General features: G+C 64.4%; 1 protein-coding gene across 1 annotated transcript; it reads left to right on the top strand.

The window, feature by feature from the left end:
* On the top strand, positions 1-25,410 carry PADI3 (peptidyl arginine deiminase 3). The gene is made up of 16 exons (XM_017339320.3): positions 1-142; positions 8,499-8,679; positions 10,526-10,598; positions 12,963-13,024; positions 13,855-13,972; positions 14,572-14,697; positions 15,807-15,985; positions 16,242-16,345; positions 16,441-16,552; positions 17,742-17,849; positions 18,781-18,932; positions 19,890-20,034; positions 20,123-20,225; positions 22,349-22,428; positions 22,744-22,869; positions 24,131-25,410. Exons 1-16 carry the CDS (start codon positions 51-53, stop codon positions 24,362-24,364), a joined length of 1,995 nt encoding a protein of 664 aa, XP_017194809.2. The 5' UTR covers positions 1-50; the 3' UTR covers positions 24,365-25,410.
* Positions 25,411-27,127: the final 1,717 nt, after the last annotated feature.

Raw genomic sequence — 27,127 nt, 5'->3', positions numbered from 1 at the left:
GCATCGGGGCAGTGCTGGGTTTGGTGGCCAAAGCCTAGTGTGCAGCCAGCATGTCGCTGCAGAGGATTGTGCGTGTGTCCCTGGAGCACCCCACCAGCGCCGTGTGTGTGGCCGGCGTGGAGACTCTCGTGGACATCTACGGGTAAGAGCCAGAGGGGCCAGCCCCGTTGGGCCCTCCTCCTGGGAGCTGGGGCTTCCTCAGGGCTCAGGCCACTCCCTAGCCATGGTACAGCCAGGTTAGACTGTGGGGGCAGAAGGGGCTTGCAGTGGCTGGTGTTGGGCTTGGGGGCAGCGACAGTTTCCTCCGTGCAGAGATGCTGCAGGCTGGGCTGGGGGCGGGGGGGGGAGGGTCTGTCTGGGGCACACAGGAATACGAAGAAGTGTACACCCAGCCCCTCGTCACCCCTCAGTTTACAACCCCAAAACAGAGTCAATCTTTTTTTTTCAATCTGTTTTACTTAATATGGCACTCACGATGCACCATGCACTGTTGCACCCCTTAGGACCACCCTAGGAGCTGGGTTTCTCGTTAGTGTCATCTCGTCTGACAGATGAGAAACCATACATGGGAGCCAAGTGGCAAAGCCAAGGGCTGAGCCCGTCCGCGGCCGTCTCAGGGGTGCTGGGCGGGTCGCGGCTCTGCAGCCCCAGGAGGGTGTTTTCCCAAGCATTTCCTCCCCCCTCCCAGGACCCGACCCCCCCACCCCGTGTCTGTGGTGCCCAAGGCCAGTCCCCACCTTTCTCTCCTAGGCAGAAAAGGCAGGTTTGGGGAGGGGGCGCAGGAGCTGGGCTCTGGGAGCTGCGCCAAGTGGCTTTGACGGTATCTGTGGAGTGTTTGGGGTCCCAGCTCAGGGACTGCACTGGGGACAGCACCCAGGATGCTGGGAGGAAGCAGCGGCGCGAGTGACCGTCCCCACCTCTCTGGTCTCCCACCCCTGTCCGCATTCCCGGTTTCTCTATTTCGGCGTCTTTGTTCCGTGCGTGGCAAGGTGTTGAGAGGCACCCGGCCACCGTTTCCTGCCCCTCCCACTGTGACAGCCAAAACGGGGGACGCTGTCCCATGTGCACCGAGGGGGCAGACTTGCCTGCCTGTTGAGAAGGTGCATCCCAGATTCAGACTTGACAACTTGGAGTGAACTTGAGACGGAAGCAGTCATCGGGTTGGTCCGTGGGCATTGGATGAGAGGGGTGAGGGGGTGGTCACGGGAGAGAACCGAGCCTGGAGCAGGCGCAGCCCAAACAGGCTCCAGGAGCTAAAGCCCGGCTGAGGGCGGTGGGTGGGTGGAGGGGGTGGCGAACAGAGTGGGAAGGGGATTCAGTGACTCCTGAAGACGGGGCAGCCGCAGAGGTGGTGGGGGGAGGGGCCCCTCGCTGCCTGGCGCCGCCGCCCGCTCTGGGGTTGCAGGCCAAAGGGTGATTCACCTGCCCAGCTGCCTCGTGCCCGTCGGGCAGCTGTGTCTCCAGTCTGACCTGCCCGGGAGGCCTGGGGCTGGCTGCTCCCCCACGCAGCTTTCTTAGAGGGCAGAGGAAGCACCGGGCGGTGGGGTGCAAAGGCAGCCACGTCTTGGGGGAGCACGAGTGGGGGGGCCACGTTAGAGGCTCACGCTGGAGGCCACGAGTGGCATAGCCAGGACGTGGGAGGTGGAGACTCCAGGGAGTTCATGTGGGGGCCTCTGGGGCCCAGTGACCAGCCGCGCTGCAGGTGGTGGTGAGCGCCTGGGTCGTTTCGTTCACATGGGCGGGAATCGGGGGTTTCCCTGGGGTCTGGTGCATGCGCACGGGGCACAGCCACTGCCCTCCAGGAACCCCGTCCTTGGGGGCGCTAGCAGAGGCCGCACCGCCTTCTTGTGGGCGGAGAGGGGGCTGCAGGACTGGGTGATCACCACGGCACCTTCCGGCTTGGCGAGGCTGTGATTTAGCAACCCCAGGCGCTCAGCCTGGGGGCCGAGGAGAGACAGGGCAGCAGGCGTGGCTGTGCTCTGAGCCGGGGAGCCGGTCTCTCCCTCTGCAGAATGGAGACTGTGGTAACCCCAGCGACAGCGCTCAGCGCCCGTGCCTGGCGCTCGCTCTCCTGAGCGGTTGACGTATGTGATGGGATTCTCACAGCAATCTGTTTGATAGATGTGAATCCATTTGATAGATGTGCAGACTGAGGTACAGAGAGGTTAAGTAAGTGGCCCGAGGTCGCACAGCCAGTGTGCAGCAGAGCCCGGATGCAACCCTACCAGGTTGGCTCTGGTAGTATAGCACACGTGGCCAGCACCTGCTGGGGGGCAAGCACTTGGTTATGGCAACTGTCTCCATTATCAATGTCGTCATCATCAAAATTGCATGTATTTTTTTTATTTGGAATGGAGAGAGAGAGAGGGATCTTCCGTCCACTGGTTCACTCTCCAAATGCCTCCAACAGCCAGGGATGGCCAGGCGGAAGCCAGGAGCACAGAGCTCCATCCGGGTCTCCCATGTGGGAGGCAGGGCCCCAAGTGCTCGGCGGCACCTGCTGCCTCCCTGAGTGTGCGGTAGCAGGAAGCTGGACGCGGAGCAGAGCCAGGGCTCAGACCCCGGCGCCCCGGTGTGAGTGCTTCTCCCGGGCAGCATCTCAAGCCTGTGCCAGTGGCCACTCCCATAGCGTTGTCACTTGCAGGCCATATCTGGCCCTATGGACAGCCTCAAGTGTCCTCGGGCCTGCCAGGTGCCTCATGGCTGGGGAACAGCCACGGAGCCATACTGGGAGAAGGAGAGGTTGAGAACAGAGACTAGTGCAGGAGGAGCACTCGGGGCAGGCTTCCTGGAGGAGGAGTGCCTTGAAGAATGAGCATAGGCAAGACCTTGGGCCTCTCTGTTGAGGTGGACTCTGCCCTGTGTTCCTGACGACCGATGCACTGGAGTTGGCCCAGGGCGCCTGTGGGAGCTTCTCTTTCTTGAGCAGTGACAGGGGACGGGGGGAGGGGAAGGGGTGGTACAGGGGTGCCCTGAGCCTGGCGTCTCGTCTGCTCCTCACTTCGACTGGAGGCCAACATTACAGTCTCCGTGTAGCAGGTGCGAAAATGAAGACCCAACGGCCTGGTCGCTTGACACCTCTTGTCCTTCAAGCCACAGCTGAACTTGAACCCAGAACTCATCAGGTTCCAAAGGCCAGGTGGTTTCCTGCACTCTACATAGCTTTTTCTTTTGTATTTTTATTTTTCAAAAGATTTCTCTTATCTACTTGAAAGGCAGAGGGACAGAAAGAGAGAGGGAGAGAGACTTTCCATCTGCTGCTTCGCTCACCCAAGGGCTGCCGTGGCCGGCACTGGAAAAGCAGGGGCCTGAAACTCCATCCTGGTCTCCCACGTGAGTGGCGGGAGACCCAGTGCTTGGGCCATTTTCCGCTGCGATCCCAGGCACACGGCAGGGAGCTGGATCGGAAGCCGAGCAGCTGGGACTGGAACTGCCGCTTCAGTGTGGGCTGCTGGTGTTGCCGGCGGCTTCACCCGCTGTGCCACAGCGCCGGCCCCTCCATGGCTCTTTCTTGAGGCTCCGATGTTCAGCCTAGAGATGAGGGTCTCGGACTTGGGCTTCGAGTTGGTTCTCGATGGACAACGTCAGGATTCCAGGCTGACCTCTGGTGCTGGGACCACCTGGGCCAAGGTCACGGTCAGTGGCCAAATGTTGAGATGGGAGAGGGACCGGAACCGTTCCTGCCAGGCCCTCCCACGCCACTGGGAAAACCTTGGAGTCCATCAGGGGGTGACTGCGCAGTGGCTGAGGAGCCCTCGAAACTGGCCACAGGCTTGGACGACTGTCCCCAACTGGGTCAGTGGAACCCTCCCTGGGGTCTCACCCTCCTCTCCCCTCCCACCCCGGCCCAGGATCTCACAGCGAGTGAGGGCCAGAGCAAAGTCTTCCAGTTCAAATGAGCGACCTCTGAAAGGTAGTTACAGAGACAGAGGCAGAGGTAGAGAGAGGTCTTCCATCTGCTGGTTCACTCCCCATATGGCCGCAGCAACGGCTGGAGTTGGGCCAATCTGAAGCCAGGAGCTAGGAGCTTCTTCCAGGTCTCCCACATAGGTGCAGGGGCCCAAGGGCTTGGGCCATCCTCTACTGCTTTCCCAGGCCACAGCAGAGAGCTGGATCAGAAGTGGAGCAGCCAGGACTTGAACTGGCACCCATATGGGATGCTGGCACCGCAAGCAGCGGCAGTACCGGCTACGCCACAGCGCTGGCCCCATGGGCAGGTCTAAACCTGAGCTGCCGCCGGCTTCCTAGCCTGTGGACCCCTCCTTCCGTCTTCCCTTAGCAGCTGTAACTCACGGGGCCGCACCTGGTGAGCAGCCGGCAGCTGTGGTTGGGAGTTCCCCACCCTGGCACAGGGGAACCACCCCGGGGGGCCTGCAGATCAACCCTGATGCCCAGGGCCCCACCTCGGACGCCTGGCTCAGGTGGTGCACTGGGGACCCCAGCAGCGTGGCTCGGGTGAGGCCCCCCGGGGTGGCCGTGGGGCAGGGTGGACAGCACTGCTGTCTTTGCAAGGGGCAGGCAGCTCCTGCCACCTGTTGCCTGGCAGAGCCAGCACCATGGCGCTCTGAGCTTTGGTCCCGCCCCTGTCACCCCGGCTGCATTGCCTGAGCCACTTTCTGTGCCGTCCTGTGCCTCAGTTTCTCCACCTGTGTCCTGAGGAGTTGGCTTAGGGCAGTGGGTTTCGTGCTCTGCCCCTCCCTGGCTTGACACTGGATGTGGTTCTGTGGGCCGGGCTGGAAGAGTCGGGGCATCTGCGAACCTGGCAGATTGGGTAGGGGCAGCCGGAGCTGTCACCCAGAGACCCAGCTGGCCGTGTCTCCGTCTCCTCCGTCCCCGCAGGCCAGCTCACAGCGGGCCTCGTTGGTCCTCTTGTCACACCTTCTGTTTTCAGCCATGGCGCCCTCGCCCACCGGCTTCTCAGCTCCGGAATTGTCTGGGTTTGTTTTCCCAGAGGCCAAGGCCCTGGGCGCCTAGAGAGTGGGGGAGCGGGGACAGGGCTGGCTGTGAGTCCTGGCTCTGTGCCCTGCGCAAAGCCTCAGTTTCCGCATCTGTAAAGTGGGGCTAATGGTGCAGGTGAAGCCCCCTCCTTTGATAGCTTGGGACCAGAAGGGGTTCAGAGGGAGGGTTTTTCCAGTTTTTGGAATATTTGCATATGCATGATGAGATAGCTTGGGGTGGGACCCGAGTCTCGACCCCAACTCCATTTATGCCTCGCGGACACAGGGACGCTCAGGCTGAGGGCGACGACACGGTGTGGTCTGTTGTGACCCGGCCCGTGGGGTCAGCTCTGGCAGCGAGCCAGTGCTCAGAACGTTGGGGACTTGGGAGCCTTTGGGATTTTCAACCTGCTCATGCATCCGTCGGCTGCGGGAGCCCCCTTCATCTCCACTGCCCCCATTGTCACAGGAGCACCAGGGAGACCACGTGGTGCTGGCGCACAGTGTCGGGGTGTCGCCTGGGGCCATTCCTTCAGCCCCGGGGACCAGGCCGAGTCCCTGAGCAGCAGAGGCCGGGGCCCAGTCTGCAGCACTGCCGGTTCTAGGGCTTTGCGTTTTCAGTAGGGTCGGCCTGAGGGTGGCCGCTTCCCAGGTGACCAGTTGTCCCCACCGGTGGAGGAGCAGCTGGGTCCTCAGCTTCCTGTGTGTGACTGCTCGGCTGAGCTTGGCAAAGCCAGGGTGTGGGGGCTCAGCCACGCTGGCTGCTAGGCATGGCCCGGCTGGAGGGTCAGCGTGGTCCAGGAGAGGTTCCGATGCTTCCCTGACGCTCAAGGAGGTGGGAAATCTGGGTCCTCCTGGGCCTGACGCAGGCTCTCCTCCTGGGACACAGCTTCCCTGGTGGGGCCTGGGCCCTGGCCCGGAGGCTGGAGCTCAGCCTCCCATTGTCCCTCAGTTTCCCCTACAGAGAAATGGGGGCAAGACTTGCTCGTCCTGAGTGCACTGTGCACACCGCTCGCGTACAGCAGATGCAGACCGGGGGTGGGGGAGGCTGAGTCAGCCCCCTGAGGTCTCACGCCTACAGATGGGGGCGGGGTGGGGCTGCAATCTGTCCACCCCCGGGGCCCCCAGGCGCATCCGCCTGGCCCCAGCTGTGTCGCGTTGCTGCTCCCGATCAAGAGCCATCGGCAGCTGCCCATTACCTGGAGATGAAATAAAAACAAACTCATTAAAACCTGAGCCTAAATGGCCTCCCAAGGAGGCGCCGTGAGACAAGATTTCCCTCCAACAGGTGTCCTCCAGGAAGCCCGCCCGGCCGCCCCGGCCTCTCTCTCACCCCGCCCCATCCTCCCGTCTCCTGCACCCCAACTGACTTCACAGCCCTTCCCCGTCCTGGGCGGGGCAGTGTTCCAAGCCTTTCCTATCTGCCATCGCATGCGAGCCTAGTGATTGCCATGAGCTTGGCCAAAGGAGTGTCATTAACCCATTTCACAGATGGGATGACTGGGCCCAGGGAGGCTGAGTGACTCAGCCAAGGTCACCTGACCTGGAACCTGATTCCTGACTCGGCAAGCCCGGGGCTTCCGTGGCCCCAGCTGCACCTTGTCCGCCTTCACCTGAGGCCCTCTTTGGCCACGGCCCTGGGGAGGGGTCTCACTTCCATCCTCATCAGCCCCCACCCCCGCGTGCCTCTCACACAGGGAGGGCCAGGGGAGCTGGACTGTGCTACCCCCAACCCAGCGAGGGGCCCGCAGCCGAGGGGGGGTTCCCACCAGGGGGGCTGGCAGGGGTGTGCAGCCCTGGGTCCAGGACCCCAGGCCTGGGGAGCTGTAGGTGCAGCTGGGTGCTCCCTGGGGTAGCACCTCACCTGGGTCTGGCTCCCTGAGCCCGTCTCTCTGATGCCTGTCTCAGGCTCCCCATCTCTCCGTCTAAGTCTCCGTCCCTGACGGGGGCTGCCCACACCCCCAGGGCGGGGCAGGCCGGAGGAAATGACAGGTGTTTGAGAGCAGGGCGGCCAGATCCAAAAGCGATGACGGAGCGTTAGCAGAGCACGCGCCCTGGCTAACGTTGGGGCGGACTTAGGGCAGCACGACTGTCTGCTGTTGATGGGCGCGTCGGGTCCGGCAGTGCCTTCCGGATCTTTGCCTGCTGCATCCCACAGCCTTGCCTGGGAGAAGCCGGTGTGTGAGCCCCGTCCACCTGGCAAGGACTCCGGGCAGGGGCCGTGCACCTGAGCAGGACCAGCCAATGGAGCGGGTTTGTGCGGGGAAGGGCCTGCCTTCCTCCCAGGGGAGCTGGGGTGGGTGGCCACCTGTGCGAGCTTGGAGGCGTAATTTGGCCACTCGAGCCTCAGTTTCCCCATGTGTGCATAGGAGTAACGGCGCCTCCTCCTGGGTGGCACTGAGGAGCCCAGAGCGGAGGGGTGGGAAGGCTTGGCCAGGCCCACCTTGGCGGGGCCGGGGGGATGGGTGACCTGGGAGTTAGGGTTATTCTTGTTATTGTCCTGGGGAGGTGGCGGCGAGGGTGTGGACTCGGGAGCCAGAGGGCTGCTTGCCAGCTACGAGACCTCAGTCTCCCCATCTGTGAAACGGGAGACGACACGAGTGCCTGCCTCTGATGCTTACTGGGGGTGTCGCGTGGCACAAGACACTGAAACAGGGCTGGGCCGTGCTAGAGCCCTGCCAGCGTTGGCTTCCGTAACCCCCTGGGCCATGGGGGCGCTGCTTCCTCCAGGAAGCCTTCCGGGCCTCTCCCTACCTGGATCTCCATAGCCCAGAGCCCCATCCGGCAGCCGGCAGCAATGTTGAGCCTCAGTTCCCCAGTGGAAGTGGGGAGTGGGGGGGACGGGAGGTGCACCCGCACAAGGCCGACCGCACCCGCGAGCGCAGCAGGCCCCCTGCAGGCCAGCAGCAGCCGGGCAGGTTGGTTTGCACACAGGAGCCCAGAGTGGCGGTGCCAGGGCCAGATGACGTCACTGAGCCTGGCCAAGTTCCCCAGACGGTGGCGCAGAGCTGTGGGAAGGCGTGGGCTCCGCCCCTCGGAGACCTCGTGCAAAGCCGGCTCTGCTAGTTGAGGCTGTGTGACGCCGCGCCTGTGAGTAGACCTGTCTGAGCCTGTGATGGGGGACGATTGCGCTCGCCTGGCAGGCTTGTCGCAGGCGCCTGGCATACAGCGGGCAGCCCCTACACAAGTGCAGGGGGGACCCAGGCTGTCTTCTTCCTGCCATGGAGGCTCACGGGGGCACGTGGGGAGGGAACCGCACGGGGAACACCCTCGCTGCCCACTGCCGTTCCCTGAGCTCTTGGCACCAGCTCTGCCCCAGGAGGATAGGAGGCAGCTGGGTCCTGGCCGCCCGGGAGCTTCCGGCTCTGCTGGGAGGCCACAGCAGGGGACAGGTGAGTGGGTGCCAAGCCCTGGACCTGAGCATGTGGACACAGCTGTCTAGGAGCTTACCATGAGGCTCTCTGGGGCTGGGGTAGTCAGGGAAGGCTTCCTGGAGGAAGCAGGGCTTCAGCCAAAGCTCGGACATCTGCACCATCCTCCCACGCCTCCCGCTCTTCCCAGGTCGGTTCCCGAGGGCACAGAGACGTTCGAGGTGTACGGGACCCCCGGTGTGGACATCTACATCTCTCCCAGCGTGGAGAGGAGCCGGGAGCGCGCGGACACCGGGCGCTGGCACTTTGACGAGGGGCTGGAGATCATCGTGGTCATGAATTCCCCCAGCAACGACATCAATGACAGTCACGTGAGTGCTCCCGGCCTGGGGTGGGCGGGGCCGAGATGCAGCTCCCAGCATCCTCTCCTCTGGGGTGGGCGGGGCCGAGACCCAGCGCCCAGCGTCCTCTCCTCTGGGGTGGGCGGGGCCGAGACCCAGCGCCCAGCATCGTCTCCTCTGGGGTGTGGGCAGCACAGTGGGTGAGCTCCTGGCCCCGGAGCGGACTGCACACACACACACTCTGTGTCCCCGGCACACGGGCCTCTGTTTGCCTGTCTGACGTGGGGGTACTCATCACCCCTCCCTTGGGGTGGCATGCAGCGGACACGGCCAGTGCTCGCTCCTTCTCCCAGTCCCCAGAAGCCTTGTTGGGGGAGGAGCTGTGCCGGCCTCAGCGCCCGCATCTGCAGGCTGACAGTGGATTGGGAGGGGCCCCTTCTCCTCGCTGTCCCCCAACCTGCTCGCTGATGCTGATGCCGTCAGCGTGGGAGGAGATCATGGAAGACACGGGCGCGCTGAGCTTGGCATTGGGGCCCCGCCCAGCCCTTCCCCGGGCACTGGGTGGCCATTCCCCAACAGCCCTGGAGGCAGGAGCGGCTCCCCACTCCCCAGGTTCAGGGCCACACACTGGGCAGGAGAGCCGGCAACCTCCCTGACGCCTGGGGCAGCTCCCACCATCCCGCCACCTCTGTTCCCATCGAGCCCCTCCCCTGAGCACAGCTCAATGAGCCCATTTTACAGACAGAAGGAGTGTGGCTTACCTGCACTGCCATGATCTATGAGCAGCAGAGTTGGAATGAGGGTGAGGACAGGGTCCTGGAGCAGCCTGAGAGGCCCCCTCTGGGTCCCATCATAGGGTGCTCTGTGGACGCCTCCCCACCCTGAGTTAGTTCCTGGGCCCCACGGCCGCTGGGGTTGAAGAAGGCCCGAGTCCCCTCCCCCACCCTGCCTTGGGCCAGGGTCCAGGTCCCTGCGTGTCTGAGATGAGCACCGTGGCCGGGGCAGGAATTGCAGGACGGAGCACTTGTGGCTCCTGACTCCCGAGCTGAGATGAGGCCGTCGGGGAGGGGAGGGGCCCCTCCAGGGGAGCGCTGTGGCCGCTGGGGACACAGACAGGTCTGCCCCCCCCCCCCACATCTGCCTTGGCCGCAGGTCTCCAGGCTCTGGGCGGGGCAAAACCTGTGTCTCCTTCCGTCCTCACAGCCAGCAATCACCCCCCAGCCTCCAGCTGAGATTGGGGTCATAAAAGATGAGCCCCTCCCCCCCCACTGCCCGGGATATCCATGGGGGGTCCGGGATCTGAGCCCAGGCTGATTCCAGAGCGCACAGCCGCCGCCTGCCCACTGATAGTGGAGGCCGTGTTTGCCCGGGGGCACTGCCCGCAGGCCCAGCCCTTCACACGTATCGTGTCTAAGCCGCCCTGTGGTCCTCAGAGGCAGCGGCTCTGTGGTCCCCAATTTGCATATTGAAAACTGAGGCATCTCAGAGAGGTGAAGGTCCTTGGCCAAGGTCACCGAGCCCAGAGCAGCCAGGCCTGCCTGAACCCACAGATAAGAACAGTGGCTGGGACGGTGCCCCTCAACCCTGCCTAGTAGAACTCCCCATTTCACAGATGGCAAAACTGAGGCTCACGCAGTCGGTTATCAGCAGCGCTGGGACCCAGGCTCCACAGAATCCCTCACGATGAGGTTCCATTATACAGATGGGCCTATTGAGGCAGGGAAGTTATAAACGGCACAGAGAAAGCTAAAGGAAGAGCTGGGTTGGTGTGCAGAAGTTCCTGAGACCCTCGCCCTCCCACCTACCACCCTCCCAGGCCTGTATTTTGGGGTGGGGGCTCTCGGCTCCCACTGGCCTGATGACCCTCTCTCTGCAGGTCCAGATCTCCTACCACTCCAGCCACGAGCCTCGGCCCCTGGCCTACGCGGTGCTCTACCTCACCTGCGTGGGTAAGTGAGCGACCTGGCGGGGGTGTGGCCAACAGGCCTCTGCCGGGCACACGGGGAGCTGGTTGGGAATGACACTGAACCAGGGTGCGTTACGAAAGTCAGCCGGTTTTATTGTAAAAATTAGAGAAATGCACACTTAAAAAATTCCAAGAGTACACATTGAAAAGTCAACCTCTTCTTGTCCAACCCAAGGCCTCTGGTCCCCCAAAGCCAGCATCTTTCTAGAGACGAGCTGGGCGTGCACACACACACACACACACACCTGTGTACACCTGGGACTGCCCCTTGCTTTTCCCAGCTTAAACACTGCTGATTCTCCACAAATGGATGTACAAAGTTTGTGCAAGCTGATTCCGATGCTGGAGCAATGGGGCAGGGAGCAGCGGGTGCCTGTGGGTAAGGCACGGCAGGCTCTGGCCGAGGACGTGCTGATAACGCACGAACAGGAGGGGGATTTACACAGGGCAAGGGAAATCGTGAGAAAGACGCAAGTGGAAAGCTTGGAAATAAAAATCATAGTAACAGAGATGGACAATGCTTCCGATGAGTTCATCGATAGACTGAACGTGTTGAGGAAGGAACAGGTGAACTTGAGGATAAGTTGGTAGAAGTTTCCCAGGCTGGGGTTGCCTTCGGCGCACTGGGTCAGACTTGGGACTTGGTGAAGGCGCTTGCTCGGCACCTGTGCACAGGACAGAGAGAACCCCAAGAAATGGGAACAAAGACCAAAACGCGGAAATGGGCAAACCTTGAAGGTGTAAGTTTGTGGGTGAGAGGACCTCTGTGGTCCGACTCCACAGAAGCTGGACGGACTGAGTGACGCCGAGGGCGTGGGGCTAGGAGCTCCCGCAGGAGGCAGGCGTGGGCTGCAGGGGCTCCAGCCATTAGCACCGAGGCCCGGGTGCTTTATCTCCAGGAAGAAGTTTTAGCAGCAGAGCAGCCGGGATCCAGGGAGCGTGTACTTTAAATTCTGACACGTTGCCCAATGGCTCTGCACCGAGAGTTCCGAGTTGTGCAGCTGCCAGCAGCCTGGGGAGCCCCGGCCAGCACTGTGTGCGGTCGGTATTCGCTGGTTTTGCCAGGTGATTAGGTCGACGTCTCACGTTGGCTTCCATTTGCCTTTCTTTAGTTAGTAGTGACATTGGGTATCCCTCCCGACCCCTTCACCCCCACCTTGCAGGAACACAGACACACCCATGCATGCGCGCACGCGCACACACACACACACCCTCCCGACCCCTTCACCCCCACCTTGCAGGAACACAGACACACCCATGCACACACACACACACACACACACCCTCCCAACCCCTTCACCCCCACCTTGCAGGAACACAGACACACCCATGCATGTGCACACACACACCCTCCCGACCCCTTCACCCCTACCTTGCAGGAACACAGACACACCCACGCACGCGCACACACACACACACCCCCTCCCGACCACTTCACCCCCACCTTGCAGGAACACAGACACACCCATGCACACACACACACACACACACTTCTGATGGATGATTGCCAGGCAGACCCTGGCAGCCATCACACAAGTCAGGAAACAGAAGTGACCTCCCCGCCATGCCCCTCTGAGCCTCCCTCCCACCTCCCCCGGAGGTAAGGGCTGCTCTGTGGGTAGAAGGTCGCCATGGGTGCAGTGTGCAGGTGGGGGAGCCATCAGGTACTGGGGGGCGGGGCCTCTTCCACAGGATCAGGTACTGGGGGCGGGGCCTCTTCTGCAGGTTTGGAAACTGTTTCAAATTCTTCTCCCTTCCTCCTCCCCTCCCCTGCTCCTGCAGGGACTCAGGGGAAGCTGTGTTGTCTGTGCAGGAAGACGGGGTTTGACCAATCAAAGGCTCCATTTGTGCCGCAAAGTCTCTCCCAGCTTCTGCTGAGCGACTTGAAGAAGGGGGTGAGGGTGGGGCTCACGGAGTGTGAGGACTCGCGGAAGCGGGGCTTGGAGGCCTCACGGCCAGGCGGGGCAGAGCGCAGATTCACACCCATGTCCTGGTGGTCGCACTGTCTCACACAGAGGGCCGCTTCACACCCACCAAGGTCGTCCCGGGAGTCCTGAGCTCCCAGCAAGGTGCCACAGACAGCGAGGGCTGTCAGTGTGCAGGAGAGGAGGGGCTCCAGGAAGACTTCCTGGAGGAGGCAGCATTTGGTCTGGGCCTCTGCTCTGACCCTCCTTCCCCCTCCAAGGCCTAGTTCCCATCCCAGGGATCGAGGTCACGGGCACACCCATCTCCAGGCTGTGTCTTCTTAGAAATGTGTTGTTGGTGCCCGGCCCCTGGTGGGCACTGCAACATGGCCTCTCGGGCTCCGGTGAGCCACACAGGGGCGCCCACTGCCTCCTTCTTGCAGACATCTCTCTGGATTGCGACCTGAACTGTGAGGGCAGGCAGGACGGGAACTTCGTGGACAAGGTAGGCAGCCCCTGCCCGGGGCCCAGGACCAGGGAACGGCGTGTGGCGCTGCTGTCGGGTGGGTTGGAAGAGGCAAGGTCATTACGGGTAGCCCCCTGCCACCTGACTGGTGCTGAGGTCAGGGCACACAAGCGAGAACTGGGCATGGCCGGGGTCATCTGTGACCAGGAGAAAAATCTCCACCAGAGACAAGCAGGCACAGAGGCACGCAGGCCTGGGCACAGCTCTGGGTCAAGCATTGCCAAACTTTTCCTATAAACTAGACGGGAGTTTAGGCATCGTGGGCCCGCCTGTGTAGTCTGAAAGCAGCCAGGGTCAGTACACAAGCTGATGGACGTGGCCGTGTTCCAATAAAACTTTATTGACAAAAACAAGCAGTGGGCCAGATGTGGCCCGCAGGCCATGATGTGCAGAGCCCCTGCCAAGTATGAAGCTTCCAGAACTTTGGGCTGCACGGCGGTGGCACTGATGCACTGAGAATTCGGGGGGACGGTCAGGTTGGGCTGGGCGAGCGGGGAAGCTTCTGGAAGGCAGTGCGCTGGAGCTGGGCTCTGCAGGGATGAAGACGGGGGGCGTTCCAGGTGGAGCGGGAGGAAGGAGTGGGTGGGAGGCAGAGAAACAGGACGTGGGCTGGAGGCATAGCCCAGCCAGCCACTAAAGGCAGCTCTGTGGTCTGGTGGTGTGGCCAGAGGGGGCCGTTGCCATTTCTGGAGCGGGGGTCCCTCCATGACAGGGTCCCCCCCAGGGGGTAAGACAAAGGCTCAACAGGCGGGGGGAGGGGCGCAGGTCTGGGCGGGGCCCCAGCACCTGCCCTGTTGTGCCGTCGGCAGCGGCAGTGGGTCTGGGGGCCCAGTGGACATGGGGCCATCCTGCTGGTGAACTGTGACCGCGACGACCTGAGCTGCGATGTCCGGGACAACTCTGACCAGCACGTGCGCTGCCTGGAAGGTGAGGGGGCCGGCACGGGGGTCCCTGGGCGTCCAGGGCCCCTGCTCAATTATGGCACGGGGGCTCCAACCCACAGATGGGGCCCAGGAGGCAGTGCTGGGGTCCGCAGTCCCGCCCTGGGCCGCACCTTGATGTTGCATAGAATCCATCTCAGGCTGGCCGCTGGCCCTCCCCGGCCACCCCAGGGCCAGCGGGCACTCGTGCTAGGGTGGAAGCTGGAAACGGTGGCTTCACCACCCCCCTCCTCCAGGACAGCAGAGGGCACTCCCGTTGCCAGGCCCCTGCATAACCCTCCAAGTTGGAGGGTATCCTCACCCCAATTCAGCAATGGGATGCTGAGGGTCAGAGGTCAGGACACCTCCAAGGTGCCCAGCCTTTCTGTGAGGCCCCAGCCTCTGCTGAGAGCACCCGCAGCATAGGGAGGCAGCCACGTCCCGGGGTGCTTAGCTGCTCCCATGGGACCCTCATGCACAGCCGCCTGGAGCATGGGGCTTCATGGTTTGCTCCATTTGGGGTCCAGTGCCTGCTGAGCTGGGCAGGGGGACCAGGTGCCAGGGGACAGGGCCCCCCAAGTCGCCAGCCCCCGTGTGGCTTCGCAGACCTGGAAGACATGTCCGTGATGGTCCTGCGGACCCAGGGCCCTGCGGCTCTCTTTGATGACCACAAGCTTGTCCTGCACACCTCCAGCTCGGACGCCGAGCGGGCCCGGGTCTTCCACCTCTGTGGTGAGTCGGGGCCTCCTTGCCTTGGGCAGCTCTGTGCGGGCTCCAGGGGCTGCCTTGGGGGTCCCAGGAAGAGCAGCCGGCAGTGGGCGGGGGGCGCTTTGGGACCCATCGGCTGGCTTCCCCTGCACGGCACCTGGCCTGGGGTTGTTTTCTCGGTGGGTGAATTTTAAAAACATAGTCTAAGCTCGCCCTGAAATTCTCAGCGTCGACAATGTTGGCTCCACCCATGCACAAGCGTCAGGAGCCCCCGGGCCAGAGCACGGTCCTCACTCGGCGGAGTCCGCCTTCCGGCTGCAGCCGCCCTGGGTCTCCTCCCCGCAGGCTTCGGGCTGTGTCTCCCAGGAACAAAAATGACTGTTGGTTTACAAAGTTGGCGCCAGAATCACAAAAATGCAAATGAGCAGCTAAATAACCCCTTGAAATAGCCTGTATAGATAAATGATATTTACTTATGTGTGTAGTTTTCCCCCCCAAAGATGTATTTATTTATTTATTTATTTGGAAGTCAGAATTACAGAGAGAGGGAGAGAGAGAAAGGTCTTCCATCCACTGGTTCACTTCCCAGATGGCTGCAATGGCTACAACTGGGCCAGGCCAAAGTCAGGAGCTTGGAGCATCTTCCGGGCCTCCCATGTGGGTGCAGGGACCCAAGCACTTGGGCCATCCTCTACTGCTTTCCCAGGCGCATTAGCAGGGAGCTGGATCGGAAGTGGAGCAGCCGGGACTCGAACCGGCGCATGGGATGCTGGCTCTGCAGGCGGTGGTTTCACCCGCTGAGCCACAGTGCCGGCCCCCGCCGGTGCACATGGTCTTGTAGACAAACTAGCCAGAAGCAGAAGCTCTGGGCTAGGGGCAAACGCTGTTTGGATGCCACTAAACCCTCCAAAAAGAGCTGAGCGCCAGTGTCGGCAAGGTCAGCCACACCCACTGGCCACGCCCATGCCGGCTGCCTCCCAGCTGTGGCCACTCTGGGCATTGCACACCCCTCTTGCCTTTGCCAGGGGCAGGTGCTAGGAAGGCATCATCACACCCACGTGCGGTGAGGCTGCGCATGCTCCCCGGGGCCTGCCTGGGAGTCACCGCCCCCTCGTCCCCCACCCCCGCCCCAGGTCCTGAAGACTCCTGCAAGGCCTACAGGTGCGTGCTGGGCCAGGACAAGGTGTCGTACGAGGTGCGGCGCTTCCACGGGGACGAGGAGCGCTTCTTCGTGGAGGGCCTCTGCTTCCCCGACGCCGGCTTCCCGGGGCTGCTCTCCTTCCACGTCACCCTGCTGGACGACTCCAACGAGGTGGGCGCCGGCGGGGCGGAGCGGCGGGGCAGGGGGCGGGGCAGGGGGCGGCCCTGCTGGACGACTCCAACGAGGTAGGCGCCGGCGGGGCGGAGCAGCGGGGCAGGGGGCGGGGAGGGCCCCGTGGCAATGCAAGGGAGGACCCAGACCTCCGGCCCCGCTGGCTGAGAAGCAAGGGGCCTCCCCACCCCCACCCTAGGCCCCTGGGCTCCACGTCCAGTGCTCCCTCTCCCGGTTCCCACCCCACCCCCCGCAGGACTTCTCCCAGTCCCCCATCTTCACCGACACCGTGGTGTTCCGCGTGGCCCCGTGGATCATGACGCCCAGCACCCAGCCGCCCCTGGAGGTGTACGTGTGCCGGTGAGCCTGGGGGCCGTGGGCATCCCTCCCGGGTCCCTCCACCGCCTCCCCGCCCCGGCTCTGTCCTCAGCCGCTCTCCCTGGCCTCGCCCGCAGGGTGGGGAACAACACGTGCTTTGTGGAGGCGGTGGCTGAGCTGGCCCAGAAAGCCGGCTGCAAGCTGACCATCTGCCCGCAGGCCGAGAACCACAACGACCGCTGGATCCAGGTAGCCATGGTTACGGGGCAGGGGCCCGCCGGGCGCCACCCCGGAGAGGGAGGCTGGCCTGCCCTGGCCGGGGCTCCTTAGAGATACCCAGGAAGGCCTACCCAGGTGGTGCTCCCGGCTCCTAAGCCGGCCACGCCCGGGCCACGCCCACAGGGCCGTCTGTGGACAGTGCTGAGGCTGGCGGGCCCTGATGCGGTGAGCTGCTATCCCATGGCAGAGGTGGCCAGGGTGCCGGCAGCACCAGGAGGCCCCGGAGGAGCTGGCGTCCCCTCCACTTCAAGCCCCCACGAATGCCCCCGGGGAGGAAGGGCCCGGGCCTGGACCAGACTCGGCAGGTGGGAGGGTGGTTCCCGCCGTCCATCAAACACTTCCCGCAGGTCGTGTGGCTCTGGGGGCCCCTGCAGGCACTCTCAGGGGAGCAGGTGCCCAGGGATGAAGCGCCCCACCACCAGGCTGCACAGGGCGGTGGACCAGCAGGTGCACAGGCCCGGGGCAGGAGGCAGGAGAGAGGAATGTTCTCCCTGGCCAGGGCTGGGGTGGGTGCAGAGGTGGGAGACCTTGAACGCCAAGCTAGGGAGCTTTCGTTCTGGCTGGAGACTAGACCAGCGAGGGGGGTCGGGACAGGACGCCGGAGCAAGACGGGCTGGGTTTGGGTCCTGCTCACTGGCTATGTGCCCTCGGACAAACACCTGGACCTCTCCGTTCCTCGCTGTCATCTGTCACCTGGACGTGACAGCGCCTCCGCATGGGCACATCCTGGGGAAGAGCTGGGTGCAACCTGCAGGAACTGGGGGGCCTCTCACTGCTGTGCCCTCCATCAGTGTGGGGCTATCTTGCCTCACAAACCAGGGCAGTCACCCCTGACCTGCCCCGACCTCTCGTGACCACGGGTGGAGGGAGAGGGACTGGCCAGTGCCCTGCAGTCTCTTTGTCCCACTCAGACCACTCGAGGTCCCCTCTACATCCATCCTGCCCTGGCCCAGCAGGGGGACACCCCAAGGTCACGGCCATGTTCTTACACTTGGCTCTGTCTCGCTGTGTGACCCCAGGCAAGCGCCTCGGCTCTCTGAGCCTGCAGCCCCTCCCCCAGCCAGCAGGCCTCTGACCCCTGTCCGCCCCCTCCGAGGGCTCAGCCGGCCTGCGCCAGCCGGGGGTGGCCTGACTGCCCGCGTCCCTGCCTTCCCCGCAGGACGAGATGGAGCTGGGCTACGTGGAGGCGCCGCACAAGACCTTCCCCGTGGTCTTTGACTCGCCGCGGAACGGGGAGCTGCAGGACTTCCCTTACAAGAGGATCCTGGTGAGCGCAGGCCGGGTGTGGGCGGCAGGGCCCCGCCCGGGGCCTGGCTCTGCAGGGGCGAGGGTGCGGGTGCCACGGCGTCCGCGGGAGGTGCGGCTTACACTGGTGGCAAGGAGCTCCCCGCGCTGCCTCGGGCCGTGCTCACACTGCGCAGGATCCGTTGTTCTGGAACATTCCAGGGTGGCCAGGCCGGGGCAGCCTGTGTTCTCACGCACTGGGTCCCTGGGCGGGAGGAAAGCACCCAGGCCCCGGGCTCGCCTCTGTGTGACGTGGCTGCGTCACTTCCGCTCTCGGAGGTGCAGCCCCAGGCTCCCCGTGTTTGTGAAGGTTTTCGGGGCTCCAGGGCCACAGGGAGGGGCCGGTCCTGTCGGTGATAAACGGAGCGCGATAGAGAGGCGGAGGGGCTGCTGGCCAGGACCCCGCTGAGCAGAGCGGGGAGACCTCTTCCGTGCCCTAGAGACGGGACCCCTGTCAGCCTCAGCTCTGTCTGGCCCTCGATGGCAGGGGGCGGGGGAGGCCCAGGCTGGGGCTGGGTGGGGGAGGAGCCTGTGGCCCCGTGGCCCCGGGCACAAGTCACTGCACAAGTCCAGCTGGCTGCCGTGGGGCTGGACTTGGCCGCGCAGGGAGGGGGTGCCGTGGTCTCAAGCTCCGTATCTGCTGAGGGGAGCAGGGGCCCCCAGAGCCCTGCCTGTCTCCCTGCGCCCTGGGGTGCAAGCATGGCCCGAGGGGTCCAACCTCCGGCCTCTGCACGCATGGGACGGTGACCAGGTCTGTCCACCTGAGCAATGGGTGGCCACACCCGTCCTGTCTTGAAGGAGCTCAGAGCCCAGCAAGTGGCTTCCAGCTCTGCCTTGTGCCCCACCCCCATCTGACTCCGCCTCAACTGACACTGCCCCCATCTGACTCTGCCCCATCTGACTCCGGCCCCCAGGGTCCCGATTTTGGCTACGTGACTCGGGAGCCCCGAGACAGGTCAGTGAGCGGCCTGGACTCCTTCGGGAACCTGGAGGTCAGCCCCCCGGTGGTGGCCAACGGGAAAGAGTACCCCCTGGGGCGGATCCTCATCGGGGGCAACCTGCCTGGGTGAGCAAAGAGCGGCGAGGGGGTGGGCGGTGGGAGGGTGCTGGTGATGGGGGGGAGGGACCACGCACCCCTCGAAGGGAACCAGAAAGAGGAAGCAGTGGAACCAAGGCCCTGGGTGTTGGGGGCCGGGTGTTTGACACCCACGTGGGGGGTGTCTGACGCTCATGGAGGCCGACCAGCCCTTTCATTTCATCTGATTCTGAAACTAAGGAGACGAGGCTGGTCACAGGCTCTGTCAGCCCACAGTAATAGAGATAAATTCAATCCCTAGCGGTCCTGGGAGAAGCGCCCCCAAGTCAAGGCTTGTTCATACTAGCATGTAAATGACTGACCCCAGATCTGTTCCAGAGGGCAGGAGAAGGGAGGCATAAGACAAAGAAAGTGAGGCACAGTCGCACAGAGAGTAGTGAGCTCCGGGTCGTGTGGCACGTGGCCTGGCTCTGGGCTGTGCGGCATGTGGCCTGGCTCCGGGCTGTGCGGCACGTGGCCCCTGGCTCCAGATTGTACAGCACGTGGCCTGGCTCGGGTTGTGTGGCACGTGGCCTGGCTCCGGGCTGTGTGGCACGTGGCCTGGCTTCAGGCTGTGTGGCACATGGCCCTGGCTCCAGGTCGTGCGACACATGGCCTGGCTCCGGGCTGTGTGGCACATGGCCCTGGCTCCGGGTTGTGTGGCACGTGGCCCCTGGCTCTAGATTGTACAGCACGTGGCCTGGCTCTGGGCTGTGCGGCACGTGGCCCTGGAGCGCCGGGGGAGGGTGATGATGTCATGGTGGTGGCTGCTGTGGAGTGGCCGGGGCAGCGAGCCACGCGGTGCCACAACGCTGTTAGAACCAGACTCAGCGCCCATCCGGAGCGCACCTGTGGGACTCAGAATGCCCCTGCGGGTTGCCTTCCCGGCGCACAGCAGCAGCCCGGGCTTTGCCAGCGAGGTTCGCCCTCTGACCCTGCGCTCCCCAGGTCGAGCGGCCGCAGGGTCACGCAGGTGGTGCGGAACTTCCTGCACGCGCAGAAGGTGCAGCCGCCGCTGGAGCTCTTTGTGGACTGGCTGGCTGTGGGCCACGTGGACGAGTTTCTGAGCTTCGTCCCCGCCCCTGATGGCAAGGTGAGGGGTTGGGGGCTGCGCCTGGGGAGGGGCGGGGACCCCTGGGCGGGCCAGGCCGGAGCTCAGCCGACCCCTCCTCTGCACACAGGGCTTCCGGATGCTCCTGGCCAGCCCAAGCACCTGCTTCAAACTCTTCCAGGAAAAGCGCAAGTGGGGCCACGGCAGGGCCCTCCTGTTCGAGGGGGTCATCGGTGGGTAACGGCCCCGGCCTCCTCACGGCTCGCCCGCCCCTCCCCTAAGACCGACCGTGGCTTCAGAGAGGGAGGCCCAATTTCATTTTTTGGAGAGCAGAGAGAGCGCGCGCACTCCCATCGACCACTGGCTCACTCGTCAAGTGCCCCCGACAGCTGGGGTGGGCCAAGCTGGGAGGCAGGAGCTCCATCCGGGTCTCCCACGCAGGCGGCAGGAACCCGGTGCCTGCCGGGCGCGCATCAGCAGGAAGCGGAGCCAGGTCTCGAAGCTGGGTGTGCAACACAGGTGCTCTGATGGGGCCTGCGGGCGTCTAAATCCGCAGGTTGCACGCCGGCCCCCGGCTGGGCAGCTTTAGAGCAGGGCTGCCCCCCCCCAGCTCCGCGTGGGGCTCCTCACTCCTGCCCCTGCACGCCAGCCTTCCCCACCACCGCTGCCTGGGCCTGAGGCAAAGCAAGGCGAGGGCAGGCGTGGGCGGGCATGGACGGTGTGGGGACACGGCGGGCTGCGGGGGTGTCCCCAGGACCTGCTCAGGAGGCTCCGAGCTTGGGGTTTAGCGCCCTGTGGTCCCGGTCTTGAGATCCTAGTGTAGTGACTGTGTTTCATTAGTGAGCGCTGATGGATGGGGCGGGGGGTTGCCTGCTGGGGGCGCGCAGCCTCTGTCTCCACCCCTACACCCTACGGGAGCCCCGAGCAGCCCCCCACCCTCAGCAGGGGCCCGGACACTGGCAGGGCTGGGGTGGGGCCCCTGGGTGGGGCCTGGCATCTCACCCAGCCCTGCAGGGGCATTGGCCGAGCAGCTGGGGAGCGAAGAGCTGCTTGCTCACCCCGCCAAGGTGCCCAGCACATCCGGGCATGGGTGGATGCTTGGGGCAGGAGCCTGGGCTGGGAGCGGGGCTGTGCCCACGCACCAGGACCCTCCCCCACACCTGTCTCAGAGTCCAAGGGAGCCCCGATGTCCAAGAGAACCGAAACACCATGATTGGGTTAAGAAAGAAACAACCACTACCTGCATTTGCATACTTGGGGGTGGTGCTTCTGGTCCGGGTGGGATTCTGAGCAGAGGGCTGGCCGGCTGCACTCACGCTCACTCCCTTTCCTGCCCTCCCCCAGGGCCCTTCCTCTCTGTTGGGGACCCCAGGGGTCTCTGGTCTGGAAGAGATTTTCTTAGTCCCATGGGAGGCAGACAGGAAAATACCAACACTCCCCGGGTTTCCAGCTTCCCAGGGCCCCTCGCTGTGTTTGCTGAGGTCCCTGTGCCTCTCACCACACAGGAGCCTGGCAGGGCAGTGGGGGAGCGCAGCTCCCGAAGGGACCACGTCTGATCTTGAAAACTCTCCGATCCGAGTCTGATGTGCCGGCGGGAGTGGGGGGAAGGATCCTTGGCCTTCCTGGGAGAGCCACGTCTGCAGGCAGGGGGGTCCCGGGTGCAGGCCCGGCAACGTTATCCCAAGCTGCCGGGCTAGGGGGCGAGCAGGGGCCTCCCAGGGGGCCACAGGCAGAGGCTAGGCCCAGGCCACGGCTGTGACGTCACGCGGGCTCCGAGGCCAGTGTTCCCGATCAGGTACAGGTGCACCTGCCCCATGCTGTGTGTCTCATGCATGCTGCACTGCCTCTCTGGTCCTCGCTGAGCCTATGAGGGTCTCTGTCCTCACCCTCCCTGCTCCCTTCATACCTTAGCATGGGACACTCAGAGGCCCAAGCAAGAGTGTGTGCAGCTGGGACCGGACCCACCTGTGTGCCTGGAGTGTGCACACGGCCTGGGGAGCCTTGGCCTTGGCCTGGTCAGGGCCTGGCCATGGGATGTGCTTCATGTATGGCCAACGTGAGCCGCTGGCTCATGTCTCCCTTCCTGGACAGCCCCGCCTCTGGGGGAGCCCTGCAGGCTGGCTGGGGAGCCCCCTGCCATGCAGTCATCCCCTGCTGGTGTAGGAACCCCAGGCCCCCACCCCCTGCTGCACACCCCCACACTTGCACAGCGGCCCAGCTGAGCTCTGACAGGCGATGCCCAGGGAGGTGAGAGGCTGTGACCTTGGCCTCCGCCTGTCTGCCGCCCAGAGCAGGTGACCTCCATCTGCCTTCTCTCCGCCCCATCCCCTCTTGTGTCTCTCTCGCTCCTGCACAGGCGACAGGCGGGTCAAGACCATCTCCATAAACCAGGTCCTCTCCAATGACAACCTCATCAGCTTCAACAAGTTTGTGCAGGTACAGGGGCCGGGGGCTGCGGACAGAGGGGCTCGGTCCCCTCCTTGAGCCAGAGGAAGTGAGTGTGTGAGCCTCACGTGTGGGGGAAGACAGAGGCCAAGGGCGATGAGCCACAGGTTGGGGGGGTGGTCTACAAGGAGCCCTGTCCCGGTGGCCGAGGGACGGGTCAGGAAGCCCGTGGGCTGTCCACACTCGCACGCCTGAGCTCTGGGCGGAGGATGGGACAGGGTGCGACTGGGCAGCAGTCAGCCACGGGGCTGGAGCACCCACGCGGGGCCCTTGGGTGTCCCCAACTCTGCCCCCCGCCCCCGCCAGAGCTGCATTGACTGGAACCGCGAGGTGCTGAAGCGGGAGCTGGGCCTGGCCGAGCGTGACATCATCGACATCCCGCAGCTCTTCAAGCCCGAGAAGAAAAAGGCCGTGGCCTTCTTCCCTGACCTGGTGAGGCCGCGCCCGGGCCGCGGCGCCTGGGGGAAGGCACTCGGGCCGCTGGGCTGCAGGGGGTGGCGGGGGCAGCAGGGCTTGTGTGGCGCCCAGCAGGAGGGCTTCTCTTCTCCTTGGCTGACCACCAGGGGCCAGGCCTGGCTCGCGGCTGCCAGGGAAGCGAGCCACTTGACCTTGGTGGCCTCAGCTGGGGCACAGGGGCCCCTTCTCCCTTCCTCCCAGCTGGTGGCGGCCTGCCCCCCTCACTTAGCTCCGGGTGCCCTGTGGGGGCTCGGAGACGAGAGAGGTTGGCCCTTGATCTCCAGGAGCTCCCGGTCCACTCTGTGGGAGGGGAGGGCTCTCACCTCTCAGGGGACCATAAAGTGGGGTGGGACAATGTGTGTCCAGCCTCAGAGATAAGACTGGGGATCCAGGAAGGCTTCGTGGAAGAAGTGGCCTTTGATTGAGCCTTGAGGACTGTGCTGGTGCCTCTAAACCTTGTGCTTGCCTCTGAAATGTGTGGGCAGCTGGGACTGCGTCCGGGGGTCCTGCTGCACACGGCAGGGGTCGCCTGGCTTCGCCCCACATCCAGAGGAACTCAGCTCACCCCCCCGACACCCGGGGTGGGGTCGGGGGTGGGGGAGCCTTCACGCCACCCTTCCTTCCCCTTTCAGGCCGGCTTGGCTCTCTCCTTCCTTCCTGTCCCCTGGGGCCACTTTGTGATTGGTTGTGGGCCCCCAGCAACTTGTGCAAGGGTTCAGGCTCTGGTGTTGGCAGGAAGCAGAGGCCACCCAAGCTGGCTTCGGCCAGGGGGAGATTGGAGGATGCCGGAAGCGGAGGCCGGGGCGGCTCAGCAAGGCCTCTGGGGGGGCAGAACCCGCTCTGGTCTCTGTGTCCGCATTGCTCCCTTCTCCCGCGCTCCCCCCGCAGTTTGCCTTTCGTGGCTGCTCTGTCCCTGGGCACACGAGTGACCGTGGCTGTACCTGCCAGATCCCGAGGCTCCCAGGGTCAGCTTCCCGTTCCCCAGAGGGACAATCTGATTGGTCCGATTTGGGTCCGCTGGCCGCCCTGGTCCAATCAGCTGCAGCCCAGCAGGTTGGGATTCCATGGCGCAGACAGGGCGCCGGCAGAGAAAGTCCTGGTGAGCTCTGCAGGGGCTCCCAGGCTCTAGAGCTCCTCCGGCCCCCGCCGAGCGGCACAGGGCGAGCAGGGCAAGCAGCGACTTCCAAGGTCGGGGCTGGGGGCTTGCAGGTGCAGCTCTGCCTCCCTCCTGCCACAGGTGAACCTGCTGGTGCTGGGCAAGCACCTGGGCATCCCCAAGCCCTTCGGCCCCATCATCAACGGCCGCTGCTGCCTGGAGGAGAAGGTGCGGTCCCTGCTGGAGCCGCTGGGCCTGCGCTGCACCTTCATCGACGACTTCACCCCGTACCACATGCTGCACGGCGAGGTGCACTGCGGCACCAACGTGCGCCGACAGCCCTTGGCCTTCAAGTGGTGGCGCATGGAGCCCTGAGCCCACCCCTGGGGCTGACGGACACGGAGGCAGGCTCCCGGACGGCACGCATCGAGAGACCCCCACCCTGCACCCACACAGCCCCGTGTGGGACGCGCAGGGCCGTCCTCGCTCAGAACCCCCTTCCCCAGAAGAGTCCGTGCCTCGCCTGCCTCCCATCTGGTTCTCAGACCCCCAACGCCCCTGGCCTCCCCATAAAAAGGACCTCGTGTCTGTGGCCTCTCCCGTGGCTCCACGTGACCCACGGGGACTCCCCAGACACCCCCGCCCCCACTGGCAAGTCCTCCATGTGGGGACACGCTCAACTTTGGGGTCAGAGGGCATCCATCCATGCATCTCCCCAGCCATGCTGGCCTGTGGGTCCTGACAGGCAGCACCACGACCCCGCTGTGGTGTGATTGCCCCCTGCTCTGCAGGGGAGGGACCTCGAAGCGAGATCGCTGCACACAGACAGGAGCGCGCCTGCCTAACGCTGCCCCACAGGAAAGGACCTGGGGGTCCGTTAGGTCCACGTGCGGCCGCGGTTCCCACGGCCAAGCTCCTGACTGATGCTGAGCCCCGCACCCCCACCTGCACCTGGCACGAGCCTTCCGCAGACACGTGACCCAGGCCGGCAGTCACCGCTCAGCCTGACAGACGCCCCGTCTCTGACCTGCAGAAGCCAGCTTGGAGCTCCTTGGAGCTGGAGGGGCGAGGGGAGTTTTTGGAGACTGGGGGGGGGGGGCTGTGGACGAGGGGGGAAAGCATCTTCCATAAGGTGCGGGGTGCGGGGCGGGCCCCGGGGAGCAGGGCCAGGGAGGCTGCGGTGGCCGTGGTGCCTGCCTGTGCGGGACCTGGTCCGGGGCCCTCTGCAGAGCTCTGCCCCATGGGAGAGGGGGCCCGGAGGGGCCCATGAAACAGCACAGATCTGGGAAGAGCCACTCTGCGTGCAGGGGAGTGGGGAGCCGGGAGGGGGCTGGTTCTCTCGAGCTGTGCGTCCGCCCCTCGTGGTTCTGTGAGTGTCCAGCTGCGTTTCCATTGACGGCGAATAAAGCGACAGCACCAAGTGCGTGGTCTGGGTCTGGTTCTGCCTCCTCCCTGGGTCGAGGGCAGGCAGGCAGGACTGAGGGGTTTCCTGCCCATGCCCCCCGAGGATGCGGGGCGGAGAAGCCCACATCAGGCAACAGGGCGCAGGGTTGCCCCATCTCGGTCACGGGTGGAGCGAGGACTGCCCTGCCCCTGCCCCAGATGGCTCTGAGCAAGCGCAGGGGGCAGGGGGGGCGGTGGACAATGGGGAGCCCTGCTGGGGTGCCCTTAGCTGCACCCTGCTTCCCACCCACAAGGAGCAGGTTCATCCCTCTGTCCACCGACTCACGGCCCCCGTAGTCTCTCCCGAGATCCAAAACACAGGAACGTTCCAGCTGGTCTGGGAGGGGGTTGGAGAAGTGCCCCACTCCCTCCCCAGGCTGCCTTCTCTCTGTTTACATGGTGAATTCAGGACAGTGCCACTCACCTGCCCAGACTTCGACAAAAATAACCCTCCCACCACTGAGGGGGGCCGGGAGAAATGAGCGACTTGGGCGGAAGGTTTGGGGTGGCCGTGACTCTCAGCCGGGCCTCGCGGGCTCTGGGCTGGGGGGGGACCCAGCCCCGGGACGAGCAGAGCAAGAGGGGTCTCCAGCGGCAGGGGGTTGCTTCCTCATAATCACAAATTGCCAGGAAGTCGGTGGCTTCAGCCGACACCCGTGGATCGGGCTGTAGTCTGGGGGCCAGAGCCTGGCATGGGTCTCGAGGTGAGAGAGGGGCTCTGTGGGGTGGCGCTCCAGGAGACAGTCCGCTGCTTGCGCTTCCCACACTGGGGGCTCTTCCCTCCTCTGCCTCTGACCCTCCTCCTCCCTCCTCCATTTGCAGGCGGCCTTAGGATGACCTTGGGCCCCATGGGGGGAGCCAGGCCGTCCATGCTCTCTAGGGCAGCTGCAGGGAAGTCGCGCCCCGGCCGTAAGGGGACGCACGCCCAGGGCCTGGGACTGGCACGCGGGCAGCTCCAGGGACTGCTGCTCCCTGACCACAGCTGGCCAGGCCCCGGCAGCCTCGCTGAGGGACACCACGCAGGGACCCTGTGACATGCAGCGGGGGCCCCTGCCGAACCGGAGAAGGGGTCCTCCCTCCAGCGCTGCTGGTCGGTGCCGCACCCTTGGGGGCGCTGGGCTGACCCTGGGAAGCAGGGGTGCAGCCTTAGTGGTTCCTCAAAGTCCTAGGGGCTTCCCCCAAGCCTGGGGCCGAGGGGGTCTCAGGCCCAGGACCCCTAGCTTCTTGTGGGGGTACTCTCACCCCTCTGGCTCCTCCTACACCACAAGTGGACTTGACCAGGCCTGCGGAGACTGGGAGATGCCCCGTGGACCGTCCCCTCTCCTCACTGGCTGCCTGGAACCCCTGGGAGCTGGACCCTGGGATCCGGAACAGGTAAAACTCAGCTCTCAGCCCTCAGTTTCCTTCTCTGTAAAATGGGCACAGCAACTGCCTGCCTCATGGAGCCGACTTGCTGGGAATGAGTCAGTGCTCACTGCGCTGTGACCCCGCCTGCCCTCTCCCCCGCCCTCTCCCCATGGTTCTGGGAGGGCACTGGGGGTCAGGGAAGGGAGGGCTGCCCCTCCCCTCTGGCTCGCATCCGGGCTGTCCCGGGCGAGGCTCCGGCCCAGACAGACAGCCAGGCGCTCGGAGCCCTGACTCACGATCAGGAATAAGTAACCGCAGGGCTCCCAACCCCGTGGCCTCCTGTGCCTC

Source organism: Oryctolagus cuniculus, chromosome 7 (assembly GCF_964237555.1).
Source record: "Oryctolagus cuniculus chromosome 7, mOryCun1.1, whole genome shotgun sequence".
Taxonomy (NCBI): Eukaryota; Metazoa; Chordata; class Mammalia; order Lagomorpha; family Leporidae; genus Oryctolagus; species Oryctolagus cuniculus.
This window is presented reverse-complemented; position numbering and strand designations above follow the sequence as displayed.